General features: G+C 33.9%; 1 protein-coding gene across 5 annotated transcripts in view; it reads right to left on the bottom strand.

The window, feature by feature from the left end:
- The window catches only part of LOC102802512 (colorectal mutant cancer protein-like), a 126012-nt gene that overhangs the window by 30326 nt on the left and 77608 nt on the right, over nt 1–18078 (bottom strand). For 4 of the 5 annotated variants that reach the window (XM_085494591.1, XM_085494594.1, XM_085494593.1 and 1 more), the window contains 4 exons: nt 4992–5105; nt 2225–2367; nt 1700–1809; nt 735–904 (listed from right to left, as the gene is read on the bottom strand). In XM_085494591.1, coding sequence (XP_085350717.1) covers nt 735–904; nt 1700–1809; nt 2225–2367; nt 4992–5105 — 537 coding nt within the window. Of the gene's footprint in view, nt 1–734; nt 905–1699; nt 1810–2224; nt 2368–4991; nt 5106–14470; nt 14599–18078 lie in introns of those variants that run through there. The other variant, XM_085494592.1, reaches the window with a different exon arrangement.

Genomic DNA, 18078 nt, shown 5'->3' with positions numbered 1-18078 from the left:
TTTATTTTCAGTAACATTTAATTTTAATATTTTTGAACATAATTCACTAGGTTTTAAAGTTTATAAATTTGAAAAAGAAACTAGTTCCAGGGAAACAAATAATTCTATTGTAATTTGACATGTGCACGCAGATTTATTTGGATTTTAGTTCAATTCAATGAAAATAGTGAAATTATAATCTAATGAATAATTAATTATTTTTTACAGTAATTGTTAATTATTCAATATAACCAAATGTTTTGCTACAACCTATTATCAATTTAGTATTTGAATATGTGTAACGACATGTACACAGACCACATGGTTCTCACATGGAAAATCATGATATAATTACTGAGTTGACCTTTAACCCCACACCAATAATCAAATCAATCATACTAGTAGTTTTAACAACAAAATATGTGATGGGCAGACATATGAATAGCTCTGCTGTCATCTTCAGTATTGAGTCACGTCTACTTTTCTTCAACGAAAATGTTAAAAATAATACAGCAAAAACAAAATGTATAGGTCTAATGGTACTATAACAACACACTCGGCAATCAATCTGATTAAAATAAGATCCTATTTTTTTTTAATTTCATTTTCAAATTTTAATTAAAAATATCTATTCAGTAAACTTTTTTCATATATTTTATTATTGGTGAGAATTTTAAAGTTTTGATAATTGGGATGCCAACAAAGTGTTGCCATAGTAACATGACAGGAGAGATAGATGAAAACTATACACCTACCTGTAATGCTCTCTGTTCAATAGTTTCACTTGCTGATGTAAGTTGCTCCACCTGTTCATCAACTCTGTTTATATTTTGTCGGTAGTTATCGTTGTTTTTACGGTAATCAATGGCATGTTCCAAGACGCCCACAACTCGCGAAAGCTCTGCATTCAGATCATTACAGTGTTCTGAAATCATACAAGATATGTGACCACTGCGTATCTATGACAACCATCAATTATCAATGTGACCACAGCATTATTCTCTATGGACTGGATATTGTTTTGCAGCTTGATGTTGTGAGACAGAAGTGTCCAAGCTTGCAAAGGCAGCAAAAGTCGTATCCAGTCCATAAAGGTTTTATCATATACCTTATAGGTGTAATTACAATTTTACCACAGCGTGACCTCAAACATTTTGTTTTGATTGGTGAAAGCCGAGCGTGATAAAGGATATTATTGCCATGATATGAGAGCAGCACTTCCCATAGTGTTACAAGGCCAGGTAATACATGTTATATGATAATTAATGGCCAACTATTAACTACCATGGTAGACCACAAAATCTACATGGTCAGAATTCCCATCATTGTTAAACTGGTCAACACTTCCTTGGCCATGGCACGGTACTGTAAAATTTATTTTTGCTTGGAATTAATTTTCGTTATTTTCAATTGAAGGAATGATTCAGTGAAAATAAAATCCAGTGAATTTACCCCTTTTTCTTATTTTACATTCAACTTTTCAAAAATCAGTGAAAATAAATTCCATTCAAAACACCCAAAAAATCCTTTCAGCGAAAATCAATTCCAATATTTGGTTTGGTGTTATCACCCATATAACATTTTACACTTTAAAAATCCTTGTGAATTTAATTCTGTATCGTGATTGGTCACCACAATGTGATGTCTTACAGCATGGTGAAATAACATCATGTGTCACCATGCATTATAAATGAGCTATTATTGTAGTTCATGTACTCACCAATGGGCACAGTATCACTGCTATTCTGACAACTTGCACTACAACTTCCTCCACTGTTACTGATATTGCTTGGTGGTGTGGAAGCTGACTGAGAGAACTCATCTTCTTCCCTACAGAGAATAAAATGTTTTATTGTCAGATGGAAATATAGAAATAATTGAAATTAGGGAGTAGCATTCTAATACAGAGTAACTCACAGGAATAAAGACCTAATGCAATGGTGTAATGGTTAACATGTTCATCTCGTATCATGGAATTTTATTGGCTGAGCTGAGTTGTATAAATCAGAGTACAGTTTGCCCTGCCTTCCAAACACGTCTTATTACAAACTTGATGGCGGTGCTAACAAAAAAATGCACATCTTGGGCAAGGGAAAGTTTGTCTGAGGTGGGTCATTGAGTTACTTTGAGATAAAAGAATTTTCATTTCTGCTGGAAATAACATCTACTGACATCTGTAATATGACACTGTAGCTCTGCAGTAGAGTTAATGTTTCTCTATTCTGACTATAGAGGGCTCACTCACCTGATAACATTCCCCTGTGATCTATCAATCTTTTTGTTCAGCTCTGCAATGACACTGTGTAATTCAATAATTCTTTCTTCATATCGTTGTGATTGTGTTTCAAATCTCTCTTCATTCTCATGTATTAGACGAGCTCTTTCAATCTGTAATAAGACAATAGCAATATGCTACCCATAATATATCCACAGTAGATAATAGCAATGAGCTCTGCTATCCCATAATATATCCACAGTAGACAATAGCAGTGAGCTCTGCTATCCCATAATATATCCACAGTAGATAATAGCAATGAGCTCTGCTATCCCATAATATATCCACAGTAGACAATAGCAGTGAGCTCTGCTATCCCATAATATATCCACAGTAGACAATAGCAGTGAGCTCTGCTATCCCATAATATATCTACAGTAGACATTAGCAGTGAGCTCTGCTATCCCATAATATATCCACAGTAGATAATAGCAATGAGCTCTGCTATCCCATAATATATCCACAGTAGACAATAGCAGTGAGATCTGCTATCCCATAATAAATCCAGCTATAGTTCTAAAGTGGTGAAAAAAAAGTATTTTCACTGAATTTATTTTGCAAAACTAGCAAACCAAATTCCAAGCAAAACTATCACACTATATATTCACCCCTCACACTATATATTCAAGATATTCCATCAACTATCAACACCCCTCACACTATATATTCAAGATATTCCATCAACTATCAACACCCCTCACACTATATATTCAAGACATTCCATCAACTATCAACACCCCTCACACTATATATTCAAGATATTCTATCAACTATCAACATCCCTCACACTATATATTCAAGATATTCCATCAACTATCAACACCTCTCACACTATATATTCAAGATATTCTATCAACACCCCTCACACTATATATTCAAGATATTCTATCAACTATCAACACCCCTCACACTATATATTCTATCAACTATCAACACCCCTCACACTATATATTCAAGATATTCTATCAACTATTAACACCCCTCACACTATATATTCAAGATATTCCATCAACTATCAACACCTCTCACACTATATATTCAAGATATTCCATCAACTATCAACACCCCTCACACTATATATTCAAGATATTCCATCAACTATCAACACCCCTCACACTATATATTCAAGATATTCCATCAACTATCAACACCCCTCACACTATATATTCAAGACATTCCATCAACTATCAACACCCCTCACACTATATATTCAAGATATTCTATCAACTATCAACATCCCTCACACTATATATTCAAGATATTCCATCAACTATCAACACCTCTCACACTATATATTCAAGATATTCTATCAACACCCCTCACTCTATATATTCAAGATATTCTATCAACTATCAACACCCCTTACACTATATATTCAAGATATTCTATCAACTATCAACACCCCTCACACTATATATTCAAGACATTCCATCAACTATCAACACCCCTCACACTATATATTCAAGATATTCTATCAACTATCAACACCCCTCACACTATATATTCAAGATATTCCATCAACTATCAACACCCCTCACACTATATATTCAAGATATTCTATCAACTATCAACACCCCTCACACTATGTATTCAAGACATTCCATCAACTATCAACACCCCTCACACTATATATTCAAGATATTCCATCAACTATCAACACCCCTCACACTATATATTCAAGACATTCCATCAACTATCAACACCCCTCACACTATATATTCAAGATATTCTATCAACTATCAACACCCCTCACACTATATATTCAAGATATTCCATCAACTATCAACACCTCTCACACTATATATTCAAGATATTCTATCAACACCCCTCACTCTATATATTCAAGATATTCCATCAACTATCAACACCCCTTACACTATATATTCAAGATATTCTATCAACTATCAACACCCCTCACACTATATATTCAAGACATTCCATCAACTATCAACACCCCTCACACTATATATTCAAGATATTCTATCAACTATCAACACCCCTCACACTATATATTCAAGATATTCCATCAACTATCAACACCCCTCACACTATATATTCAAGATATTCTATCAACTATCAACACCCCTCACACTATGTATTCAAGACATTCCATCAACTATCAACACCCCTCACACTATATATTCAAGATATTCTATCAACTATCAACACCCCTCACACTATATATTCTATCAACTATCAACACCCCTCACACTATATATTCTATCAACTATCAACACCCCTCACACTATATATTCAAGATATTCTATCAACTATTAACACCCCTCACACTATATATTCAAGATATTCCATCAACTATCAACACCCCTCACACTATATATTCAAAATATTCTATCAACTATCAACACCCCTCACACTATATATTCAAGATATTCTATCAACTATCAACACCTCTCACACTATATATTCAAGATATTCCATCAACTATCAACACCCCTCACACTATATATTCAAGATATTCCATCAACTATCAACACCCCTCACACTATATATTCAAGATATTCCATCAACTATTAACACCTCTCACACTATATATTCAAGATATTCTATCAACACCCCTCACTCTATATATTCAAGATATTCTATCAACTATCAACACCCCTTACACTATATATTCAAGATATTTTATCAACTATAAGCACATCTCACTCTCCATTGGGAAGTTTTTTCGTGGAGCTACAAATAATAACATGTGACCTTATATCAACCAATCACTTACCTGGGCTTTAGCAAGCTTTCTATCCAATGAGTCTCTCTCTGTAGTCACATGGGACAGTCTGTTTGTCAACTCGATAATCTCACCTTTTAAGGATGCTAGTGCCGCCAAATGTAACTACAACAAATAAATAAATATTCATTTTGGTTTAAAATAATGAAAAATTAATAAATAATAATTGGTAAAGACAGAGCTGGTTTTCAGTCGTCTATCAGTTGGCTTTGCTTTCATAAATACTTTTAAAGCGGGAGAGTCGTCACCTGCATGCGTCAGATGGCCATAGCGTGTCATTGTTTACAAATGTCTACCCATGAGCCTTTGCGTTTTCAGGACTTAATTCCCGCACGTGTGCTGGTGACGACACTCTCGCTTCAATTTTTACTTTTTAGTTTAGTACGATTAAAAGCATGTACAGTCTTCAAATTACCACAATAAACAGAATGGGGTCAAGGCCGAATATACGTGATTCCGGTGATTCATACTAAATGCTTTCTATTAATAATTTCACTTAAAAATAATCCTAATAAAACTCCTGCATGTTACAATTCTGGTTCCCCCATGCCTCTGAATACTATATGTGGTAAGGCAGAGTTAGTGACAGGGCGCCCTCTATAGCCAAACTATAACACTTGTGAAGCTACTAGTCACATAAGCAAAAAATATTCAAAAAGAAAATATAATACTCAATTGAAATTATCTTGTGAAATGATATAACAAAACCTCCATAAAAAACAATAACAAAGACAAACAAGCATCCTCTTGGCTGAGAGAGCTCCACTGTCATTAGAAAATAAACAAATCTGAGTGAGGTCTACCTGTAGTACCTATATGTATACTATCAAAGCAATTGGACTTGCAGTTTTCAAGAAGTTGAAAAAGTAAAAGTTGATGTGAATGCCAATGATGGACAACCACACAGTGGAGCTACAACTGACCTGTCAATCATGAAATATTGGTTACTGTTCAGAATTTACAAAAAGCAGTTAATAATAATATCAAAAGTGTAATTTAATAAAAGTTGACTCCAGAAGAACAACACTTACAGACAATAGCAACAAACCAGATATTTTTATCTGAGGTTTTGTGAAAAATGAAACCATCACGTAAATGTCACGTAAATGTTAATAGTATGTTAACTGACTCCACCAACAAATTTGTCGGCATGTGACGATATATTATAATGTATTTTAAACTCACTGCAGAAGATAAATCTATAAACTTATTGTTACCGTTGGTTACGGTATTAACTAAGTTGGTGATGCAGGCTGTAGAAAAAATAAAGTCTGTCCATAATTAATTAGAGAGGTCTACCAAAGGTACATATACACCAAGTATCAAAGCATTCAGGCTTGTAGTTTTCACGAAGAAGTCAAAAAAGTAAAACATTGACACGGACGACGGACGCCAGACAGTGACGGACAATCACTCATATGATAAGCTCCGCTCGACAAAGTCGACAGCAGAGCTATAAGTAACATTTTTATGATCAAGATTTTTGTATGCAATCCTAGTAGAACCCATTTACAGAGTGATTATGATACTTTTTTTTTTTCACCATAATTATATTATGAATACTTCTATAAGTTTTAAAATGAGCATCAATAATTTCAACTTATTCAATAAAGAATTGACCAATATTATGAGAATATTGTAGTAGATTATTCAATTCAGTATGTATATGGTAGTCAAGAAAGTAAGATATACTTTTTTTAAGTCAGCTTATCTAGATGTTGAGTTATGCTCGGAGCGTGACTACCGGTATTTAGAGTTTCCTATGACAAATCACTGCAGGGTATCCACACCCTAATGTAGTATTGTACATTTACTATCAGTTCAAGGCTTCCTGTTTATTTGTTCCTTTGTCTGCTTAGCAGTATACACAGCACGTTTAACACTCCATAACATAACATAGCGTCCGGCCAGCACTGTGATTTATGGAACACAGAACATATCTAAAATAACTTTACAGGTACTAAGTATTGCACGGCATGATTGGAGGATAGAACCACTATATCCATGAAGACAATCGAAGATAGTTGGTGACTGCATACATCACACAGGTTTTGAGTTATCCTCAGAAACAGAAATGGTTATGATTTATGAGAAATGTTGTAGAAAATCACCGCCTATCCATAAACATGCACAATGTATCCGGATTTGTATCCGGACCGGTATCTGGATGGATCCAAATTCTGCATGACAATGATAAGTTTTTGGAGTGTGATTAATCATTCCGGAAACAGGAATAACACACGACTCATCCATGTAGATGAATATATGTGTTCTCGGTTTACAAGAAAGTCCAGTATAGGTATAAACAAGCAGCATCTTGGCTGAGATATCTCTGCTGTTAGCAATGCATGTTTCAATTAAAGAATTCAAGATATCATTAGAAAATGAACAAATCTAAGAGAGGTCTATCTGAGGTACCTACATGTATAACATCAAAGCAATCAGACTTGTGGATTTCAACAAAAAGTCAAAAATATCACTTTTTACAAAAAAATACAAAAATATTCATCAAAATTAGAGAATTAAAGATATCAAAGATACAAAATGAACAAATCTAAGAGAGGTCTGCCTAAGGTACATACATATATACACCAATTATCAAAACAATAAGAATTGTAGTTTTCAAGGAGAAGTCGAAAAAGTAAAAAGTTGACACAGACGATGGACAATCATTCATATGATCAGCAGCAGAGCTAAAAATAACCAAATGAATTAATGTGATAAAGAGACATCACAAAATGCAGCCCATGGGAAGGGTGTGCATATTGATGAATCTGAGTTAAGGTAGTCACAAAATGCTTACAAAATTGTATGTTATTAGATTTCATTGAGTTGATTTTCAGTGTACTGTAGAATACTTTATTTCCGCTTAGAATTTATTTTTGCTGAAGGGATGCTTCAGTAAAAATAAAATCCAGCAAATATACTTTTTTTTCTATGTCTCACATCAAAAATCAGTGAAAATAAATTCCATACAAAACACCCATAAAGTTTTTCAGCAAAAATTAATTCCAGCTAAAATAAAGTATTTCACAGTAATTTATTAGGCATTTGTAAAACAGTAAATTCTGGTGACCAGTGTGTTTGTATTGGTTACTAAATTTTGCAGATGGTCAATTTGAACTTGTTATCAAACTTATTTTGACTGTACACTGGGTGGTCACTATACACTGAAACGTTGCCGGGGTTGCTGTGAGCATTTCTATGTGCTCCATGCTGATGCTAACAGAAAACTGTGTGAAAGCCATGTTGCTTGTGAATAGTAAATGTGGTACTTTAGTGAGAAAGTAATTCCAGTCACTTCCATGGCACCCAGACATTTTTATCTGGAGAGTGATCAAATAAATAACATATGGTTATTCGGTATGTTTTCTGCCCTCAGGCTGTTGGCTGTTGGTCATGACCATGATATTGACGATGCCCTTGCCTTCGTCTCTGGCATCATCAATATTATGGTCATGACCACCATCCCTTGGGCAGGCAACAAATCGTGATATTGCCCTCACAAGCATGTGTTATTATTTAAATATTATATCATAGTGACTTACAAAAATGAAGTACCCTACTTTTACCTCCTGCATCTAATGATGTACCTTATTGTTATGACAAGCAGCCTCTCGACTGAGATAGCTCCGCTGTTAGTGATGCACATTTCAATTAAAGAACAGAAGATATCATTAGAAAATGAACAATATGGATAGTATCAATGCAATGGGACTTGCTGTTTTCAACAAGAATTCAAAAATATCATTTTTCACCATAAATGATTGTGGTTTTTAACAAGAAGAAAATATCACTTTTTACCAAAAATGACAAAAATATTCACCAAAATTAGAGAATTAAAGATATCATTACAAAATGAACAAATCTGAGAGAGGTCCACATGTAGTACCTATATATGTAATATCGAAGCAATTGGACTTGCGGTTTTTAACAAGAATTCAAAAATATCACTTTTTACCAAAAATGACAAAAATATTCACCAAAACTAGAGAATTGACGATATCATTACAAAATGAACAAATCTGAGAGTGGTCCACATGTAGTACCTATATATGTAATATCAAAGCAATTGGACTTGCGGTTTTAACAAGAAGTCGAAAATATCACTTTTTACCAAAAATGACAAAAATATTCACCAAAATTAGAAAATTGAAGATATCATCATGAAATGAACAAATCTGAGAGAGGTCTACCCAAGGTACATATACACCAAGTATCAAAGCATTCAGGCTTGTAGTTTTCAAGAAGAAGTCGAAAAAGTAAAACATTGACACGGATATGATAAGCTCCGCTCGACAAAGTCGACAGCGGAGCTAAAAAACTCATGCAAACAAACAAATGGAGTCAGTTCTATAACATTGTCACCTATTTTAAAATTGACATGCAACAATACATTGCCAAAAGTGAACTGAAATAGATTTAAACCCATAACAATATATCAAAGTACTACTTATACAGACAGCAACAATAACAAGTCACTTTCCCATCATCTCATATAGACAAGGTATTCCAGAAATGTCACCTTTTAAAGGGCAATGTAAATCAACTCATTACAATTAGAGAAGATCTTCCTGGGGTACTGATGGTACTGTAAAATACTTTAATTTTCACTGAAAAGACTTTTTGGGTTGTTTTGTATGGAATTTATGTTCACTGATTTTTGTCGAGTTGAACGTGAAATATAGGGAAAAGGGTATATTCCCATGATTTTATTTTTACTGAATAATTTCTTCAGCGAAAATTAATTCCAATCGAGAATAAAGTATTTTACAGTATCAAGTTAATAATTTGAAATGTTTCTAAGTTTAAAAGTTACTATCTTTAAGTGAATTTCTGAACTTGTTTTTTATTTCATACAAATCATGTATAAATGTATAACTTCAAATCAAATTTATTTTTAATTAAAGAAATAAACATACATGTACAAACATGGGTCTGTGTTCATTGCAAAGAAAGGTAAAATGTCTTTAAAAACTATACTTAAATGACACAAAAAGGTCATACAAGTAAGATTCAATCATTTTTCATATTAAATCAGTATTAGTGTTGTCATGGTTATATAACCATGCATGCAATAACTGGGAAAAATATTCTAGCAAATAATCATAATAGCAAAATGAATATAAATAATATTGTTTTTGCAACAACCTTAAATAGGTATTTTCAGTGAAATTTGGATTTCACATATTTTTATTTTCAATTCACATTCTTTTAAATTTGTTTTTTTACCAAAGGTTTGTGAGTGCAGTGAGAGTACAGTGATTTATTACCTACAATCCAAACATTCCAATCTGCCTCTCATCATTAGCAGTATTTGTTAAATCACAGACACTTGAATACCTTACACATTGCTCAGGTAAATATCAGTCACGTTCCAAGGCAACCCCCAACATTACTAAGGCAAATATTGATCACGTCCTATGGCAACCTTCCACATTACTCAGGTAAATATCGGTCATGTTCTATGGCAGCCTTCCACATTACTCAGGTAAATATCAGTTCCATTCTATGGCAGCCTTCCATATTACTCAGGTAAATATCAGTCACGTTCTATGGCATTCTTCCATATTACTCAGGTAAATATCAGTTCCATTCTATGGCAGCCTTCCATATTACTCAGGTAAATATCAGTCACGTTTTATGGCATTCTTCCATATTACTCAGGTAAATATCGGTTACGTTCTAGAACAGTCTTCCATATTACTCAGGTAAATATTGGTCACGTTCTGTGACAGTCTTCCATATTATTCAGGTAAATATCGGTCACGTTCTAGAACAGTCTTCCACGTTTCTCAGGTAAATATCAGTCACGTTCTATGGCAGTCTTCCATATTATTCAGGTAAATATTGGTCACGTTCTGTGGCAGTCTTCCATATTATTCAGGTAAATATCGGTCACGTTCTAGAACAGTCTTCCACGTTTCTCAGGTAAATATCAGTCACGTTCTAGGGCAGTCTTCCATAATACTCAGGTAAATATTGGTCACGTTCTATGGCAGTTTTCCATATTACTCAGGTAAATATCGGTCACGTTCTATAGCAGTCTTCCATATTACTCAGGTAAATATCAGTCACGTTCTAGGGTAGTCTTCCATATTACTCAGGTAAATATCAGTCACGTTCTAGAACAGTCTTCCATATTACTCAGGTAAATATCAGTCACGTTCTATGGCAGTTTTCCATATTACTCAGGTAAATATCAGTCACGTTCTAGAACAGTCTTCCATATTACTCAGGTAAATATCAGTCACGTTCTATGGCAGTTTTCCATATTACTCAGGTAAATATCGGTCACGTTCTATAGCAGTCTTCTTATTACTCAGGTAAATATCGGTCACGTTCTATGGCAGTCTTCCATACTACTCAGGTAAATATCGGACACGTTCTAGGGCAGTCTTCCATATTACTCAGGTAAATATCGGTCACGTTCTATGGCAGTCTTCCATATTACTCAGGTAAATATCGGTCACGTTCTATGGCAGTCTTCCATATTACTCAGGTAAATATCGGTCATGTTCTAGGGCAGTCTTCCATATTACTCAGGTAAATATTGGTCACGTTCTATGGCAGTCTTCCATATTACTCAGGTAAATATCGGTCACGTTCTAGGGCAGTCTTCCATATTACTCAGATAAATATCGGTCACGTTCTATAGCAGTCTTCCATATTACTCAGGTAAATATCGGTCACGTTCTAGGGCAGTCTTCCATATTACTCAGGTAAATATCGGTCATGTTCTATGGCAGTCTTCCATATTACTCAGGTAAATATCGGTCACGTTCTAGGGCAGTCTTCCATATTACTCAGATAAATATCGGTCACGTTCTATAGCAGTCTTCCATATTACTCAGGTAAATATCGGTCACGTTCTAGGGCAGTCTTCCATATTACTCAGGTAAATATCGGTCATGTTCTAGGGCAGTCTTCCATATTACTCAGGTAAATATTGGTCACGTTCTATGGCAGTCTTCCATATTACTCAGGTAAATATCGGTCACGTTCTAGGGCAGTCTTCCATATTACTCAGATAAATATCGGTCACGTTCTATAGCAGTCTTCCATATTACTCAGGTAAATATCGGTCACGTTCTAGGGCAGTCTTCCATATTACTCAGGTAAATATCGGTCACGTTCTAGGGCAGTCTTCCATATTACTCAGGTAAATATCGGTCACGTTCTATAGCAGTCTTCCATATTACTCAGGTAAATATCGGTCACGTTCTAGGGCAGTCTTCCATATTACAAGGTAAATATCAGTCACGTTCTATGGCAGTCTTCCATATTACTCAGGTAAATATTGGTCACGTTCTATGGCAGTCTTCCATATTACTCAGGTAAATATCAGTCACGTTCTATGGCAGTCTTCCACATAACTACTATCTACTGCTAAGTCTTATGACAGCGGTTGAAATTAAAAGTTGTCTATACAGGTTGGAAAATATAAGTGCCTGTCCCAATTGATAATATACCTGTTCTTGGCAAAATAAATTGAAATCTATTATTTAAACAAGCAGTCTGTCGGCTGAGATAGCTCCGCTGTTAGCAATGCACATTTCAATAAAAGAACAGAAGATATCATTAGAAAATGAACAATATGTATAGTATCAAGCAATGGGACTTGCTGTTTTCAACAAGAATTCAAAAATATCACTTTTTACCAAAAATTACAAAAATATTCATCAAAATTAGAGAATTAAAGATATCATTACAAAATGAACAAATCTGAGAGAGGTCCACATGTAGTACCTATACATGTAATATAAAAGCAATTGGACTTGCGGTTTTTAACAAAAAGTGGAAAATATCACTTTTTACCAAAAATGACAAAAATATTCACCAAAATTAGAGAATTAAAGACATCATTACAAAATGAACAAATCTGAGAGAGGTCTACATGTAGTACCTATATATGTAATATCAAAGCAATTGGACTTGCGGTTTTTAACAAGAAGTCGAAAATATCACTTTTTACCAAAAATATTCACCAAAATTAGAGAATTAAAGATATCATTACAAAATGAACAAATCTGAGAGAGGTCCACATGTAGTACCTATATATGTAATATCAAAGCAACTGGACTTGCCGTTTTTAACCAGAAGTCAAAAATATCACTTTTGACCAAAAATGACAAAAATATTCACCAAAATTAGAGAATTAAAGATATCATTACAAAATGAACAAATCTGAGAGAGGTCCACATGTAGTACCTATATATGTAATATCAAAGCAATTGGACTTGTGGTTTTTAACAAGAAGTCGCAAATATCACTTGTTACCAAAAATGACAAAAATATTCATCAAAATTATAGAATTGAAGATATCAACATGAAATGAACAAACCTAAGAGAGGTCTACCCAAGGTACATATACACCAAGTATCAAAGCATTTAGGCTTGTAGTTTTCAAGAAGAAGTCGCAAAAGTAAAACATTGACATGGACGACGACGACGGACAATCACTCATATGATAAGCTCCGCTTGACAAAGTCGACAGCGGAGCTAAAAAGTTATTTTTGGTTCATAGTTTTTTTATATACATGTATGTTGTAACATCTCTAAAGGCTCCATTTAGCCCGTTATTAGGAATGTTATATGTGTGTTCACTTGTCCACAGGGATACCCAATTTGTATATTTACCTGTCCCATTTAAAATCTGCTGTTCTAAGACAGGTGCACATGACTCAATGTCGAACCCTATAAGTACAATGTATATGTACAATGTATGTCATCTATTCCATTATCATGTACAGTACAGTTCAGACACAAATAAAAACTTTTAAAGTGAACAATTTTCATTGCAATCAATAATTTTGAATTAGTAGTAAATACACATTTTAGATACATGACAGTTTTCAAAGCTATTGGGTTTTAAACCTAAATCCAACTAGTTAAGTTATGCGGGAACCGTACTGTAATTTGTCAAGATTTATGAATTACATCTGAATGGATTCGTACAACAATCAGAGACAGCACGGTATGTACACCCTTCTAGATCGGTCAAAACATTCGCATAGTTTGAATAAAATACAAGTTTTTTAGATTTTAAAATAACAAAAACATTATATATATATATATATATATATATATATATATATATATATATATATATATATATATATATATATATATATATATATATATATATATTTAATTTGTACATGAGGATTTTTGATTTTTTTCTCTCACTTAAAAACTAGACGATTGGATAAACTATGCTGCATGTGGACATATGATTACAGAGAGTGAAAAACTAATTACAGTTTTCACAAATCACTGTTAATATTGTGATTGAAACAAATACAGGTAAATCATCTAAATTCAGGGAAACGGACAAAATAAAAGAAAAATACGTTAAAGGAATTCAATGCGTAGAACGTTGTACACACTGTGATAAAAACAAGTTTTAAAGATTAAACCATGTACTGAGCAATCTACATAATTAAACAAAAATAAAATTGTCATCTTACTTTCAAGTGTGAGGAAATTCCTCGGCGTGAAATCACAGGGTCTTCCAGCGAGTACATGTGTTTAGTTACCAAAGACATAAATAAGACGACAGAGTAGTGTTGGCTGTCATTGGTTTGAGAGACCGGACACAAATGAATCCACAATAATGACGCCTACCATTGACCCCCACACAGTATGACGCCTCCAACTGACCCATTGTAATTTCAAGGATATAAACCTATTATACTATAATCAATGAAAGAGCTGCACTTTGATCTCACCGAAGTAAAAACATCCAGAACTATGAGTGAATCAATCATCATGGCAATTGAACAATCAAGTGAGTCTAAAACAAAACACTGTCTGAGTCTAATGGCTTAGCTCACCTGTAATCACGTATTGTTTACAAATCACCACTTTAGGGGTGGACCATTAGAAACTCGGGGGGGGGGGTGCTTCACATTGAATTGCTCTAAGGTGTTTTTTTCACTTTGTTTTTCCAATTTAGCTGATTTCACTGTTTATGTTTTAATCACAATGTAAATCACTGTTTATGTTTTAATCACAATGTAATCACAATGACATGGCAGAAAAACTTGGTTTGGAGTAATTTCTTTCCGCAATGAATTTGATGTAATTTTTTTCCCACTGTTTGAAATATTCTTTATTAAGTTCTAGCCATGCAGATCTTTTCCTATAGATTTTTTTTCATGAAGTTTTTCTGTGCCAATATGTTCAATCAACCCCAGTTTTTTTATTGGTCCATCCCTGAAGAGACCACAGGATATCATTGTATTTCAGGTAGAAGACCACAGGAAACCGCTTACATAATAACTGAGGTCAAAATGAATTATATATTACTCATCTAGTATACATCACATGTAAAGTGTCCTCACCAGACATTACATGGCATATTCTGTACCAAACACATGTAAAGTGTTCTCACCAGACATTACATGGCATATTCTGTACCAAAGTTTTTCCCATTTCATGGGACAACTTATAAATATAGAATGAATATTCAATGAAATCGGGAAAGTAATCTTCACTACAAGTAATACAACAAACCAATGGAATGATACTGAACCCACATTTGTTACTCTTGTTTTACATCCACTTCTATTTTTTTTCAAATAAACATAGAACTGTAAATACCATAAACAGTTTTGTTTTTTGTTGTCCGTACTATTGATCATAAAAAAATTCATCCTTCTAATCATTTTTTCCAATCAAATTGCTATTAAGATCACAAAATTGTGTCATTTTTAGTTCTCTAAAATTATGTCCACCTAAGATTTGTTTTCAATGGTTTGACTCTAATTTAGGCTTTTAATTAATGGAAACAAAAACTGACTGCAATGAATTAAGAACACCGGAAGAATCAAAACATCATGCAAATGATTATGTATTACCGTAGACGTACACATAGAATTGACTTGCTTTACAAGGTTTTGACCACAGCATGTGTTGATAGAAAAAAAATATTATTTCTTTGGTTTGCAACGTAAAAATCAAGTTTGTTTCATCTTGACAGAATGGTTTAGAACACTTTTCATGGTGTCCCTTGACTTGACATATTTTAACAGGAAGCTAAGCTGGCTAAATGTTACACCTGAACCATAGTGTATTCTCCAATACAGATACATAATATGCACTATGGGAAAAACACACTATAAAGTACAGGCTTAGATTTAAACTAATTCATTTGCATATCGGATAGACCCAATTGTGTTCATGGGAAGAAAGTGGTTAGCACAGGCTAAGAAACACCCAAACTTGTTAAAAATATGCAAAAATCTTCAGTTTAACTATGACTACTCAGTCCAGTAACTAGGAAGATATACATGTTAGTTCTACAGTTATAAAACAATACCAAAGCAAATTTAGAGAATTCAGATTGCAGAATAACAGGAAGTAGCAGAGTCTCATTGTCACTTCACAATCCACCCCACCACCCCAACCCCCCCAAAAACAATATCTTAGATATGCTCTTGTTGAATGTCATTTCGGAAATGGCATATCAAAATGAATAGTTATGAATATAATAGTAAAACTTTCAAACGAACATCGAATACAATGGCGTTTTGGGTACTTAGCCCGAACTGAGCATTCAGCCACACTTTGTTAGCCCATGCTAAGGAACAGCAGATTTAATCCATACTTAGCATTACTTAGAAATTGGGGGTGCGGTTACTATTATGTATGAGGTTTATATTAGGACTTTAACTGTACTTAGCCTGTGCTAAGCTTTTGTGTATGTTTTCTTAGCACAGGCTAAGGTATTTAACCTCTTACCTCGTACTAAGAAAACATGTGTGAATACTTACTAATGAGCATTAAAAGCCAACTTAACTCTGATGTCACTTTGCTCATTATTCAAATTTCAGACTTACAAAATTATCATTCCTAATGATTGTCCCAAAAAACCATGGTAACATTGCTGTTGATTTTAAACTTTTAAAAGATCCTCTAAGATCAACAACGCTAGACAAGAGAGACCCATGTTGTGACTTTAGCACTTGAATGAATTACGCCACAAACTTTGGTTTAGAATTTAATTTGTACAAAATGATTTGACCTATCTCACCAGCTTCTCAATAAGGCTGATCACATTCAATTATTACATTGGTGTCATACCCTATGAAATTTAAATTATGTAATATTATTTTTACGATACTTTATGCTCAAGATACCACTGTTCTAAACCTTGAGTACCAACACAGGGTCATTCAAAGGTGTCATAATCAATTACCGTGACAACAAGAACATTCAGAAAACATATGGCTTGCAGGCATTTTCAATTGTTGCCCCAGTTTGTGGAATTAGGATTTTGCCTAGGGACTACTCAGGTGTGGCTGCAATGTATTTTTTGAATCTGACTACCATTTTATCTCTCTGTGTCAAGCTTGCAAACCTTATTTCAGCAAATCTTCTGGCCACCTTCCATGATTTGATATGGTCGACCCCCTAGCTCAACTTTATTATCAAGCGCAAGCTTACGACTTATTGTTGCAAAGAAAGTTACTGATTTTTTTTTTACTGTATGTTTTGACTGTATATTTAACCACCATTGTTCAGTGAAGTGTAATATGAAAATGAAATTTATAATAATAAAAATTACAAATATCTACTTTTGTTTGAATTACCAGTAGATACAAAGCAGGTCATTTACGTGACAGGATTTTATCAGAGTTCAACGACTTGAGCAAAAATCATGTTGTAAGTGCACTGGCTTGAGCCAAGTTTGGCTCCAATAATAGTCTTAGGGTTGAGCTCCAATAAGACTAGGCCTGACTTGGCCCTGAGTGTAAACACATCAGAGCCTCCAGCTCCATCAAATTATATTCCATTCAAAACATGAATCAATATAATTTTTGTGTAGAAAGTGCTGATGTATGAATTGCAGCCTTGTTACTGATTAGCAGCAATTGGCACATATTGTTTGTTGCATTCTTACTTGTTTTCTCCAATCATACATGTTGCATAAAGAATGTAAGGTCTTGACAGAAAGCCAAGTAATTGGGGTGGTTAGCGAGAGTCTTCGATATCAAGGAGTTGTTACCATCTTGATTCTCAAATATTAAAAAATATATCAATTCTCAGGTGATTGCGAAAGATGTTCTGAATT

This window comes from Saccoglossus kowalevskii, chromosome 20 (genome assembly GCF_978046115.1).
Source record: "Saccoglossus kowalevskii chromosome 20, keSacKowa6.1, whole genome shotgun sequence".
Lineage (NCBI taxonomy): Eukaryota > Metazoa > Hemichordata > Enteropneusta > Harrimaniidae > Saccoglossus > Saccoglossus kowalevskii.
This window is presented reverse-complemented; position numbering and strand designations above follow the sequence as displayed.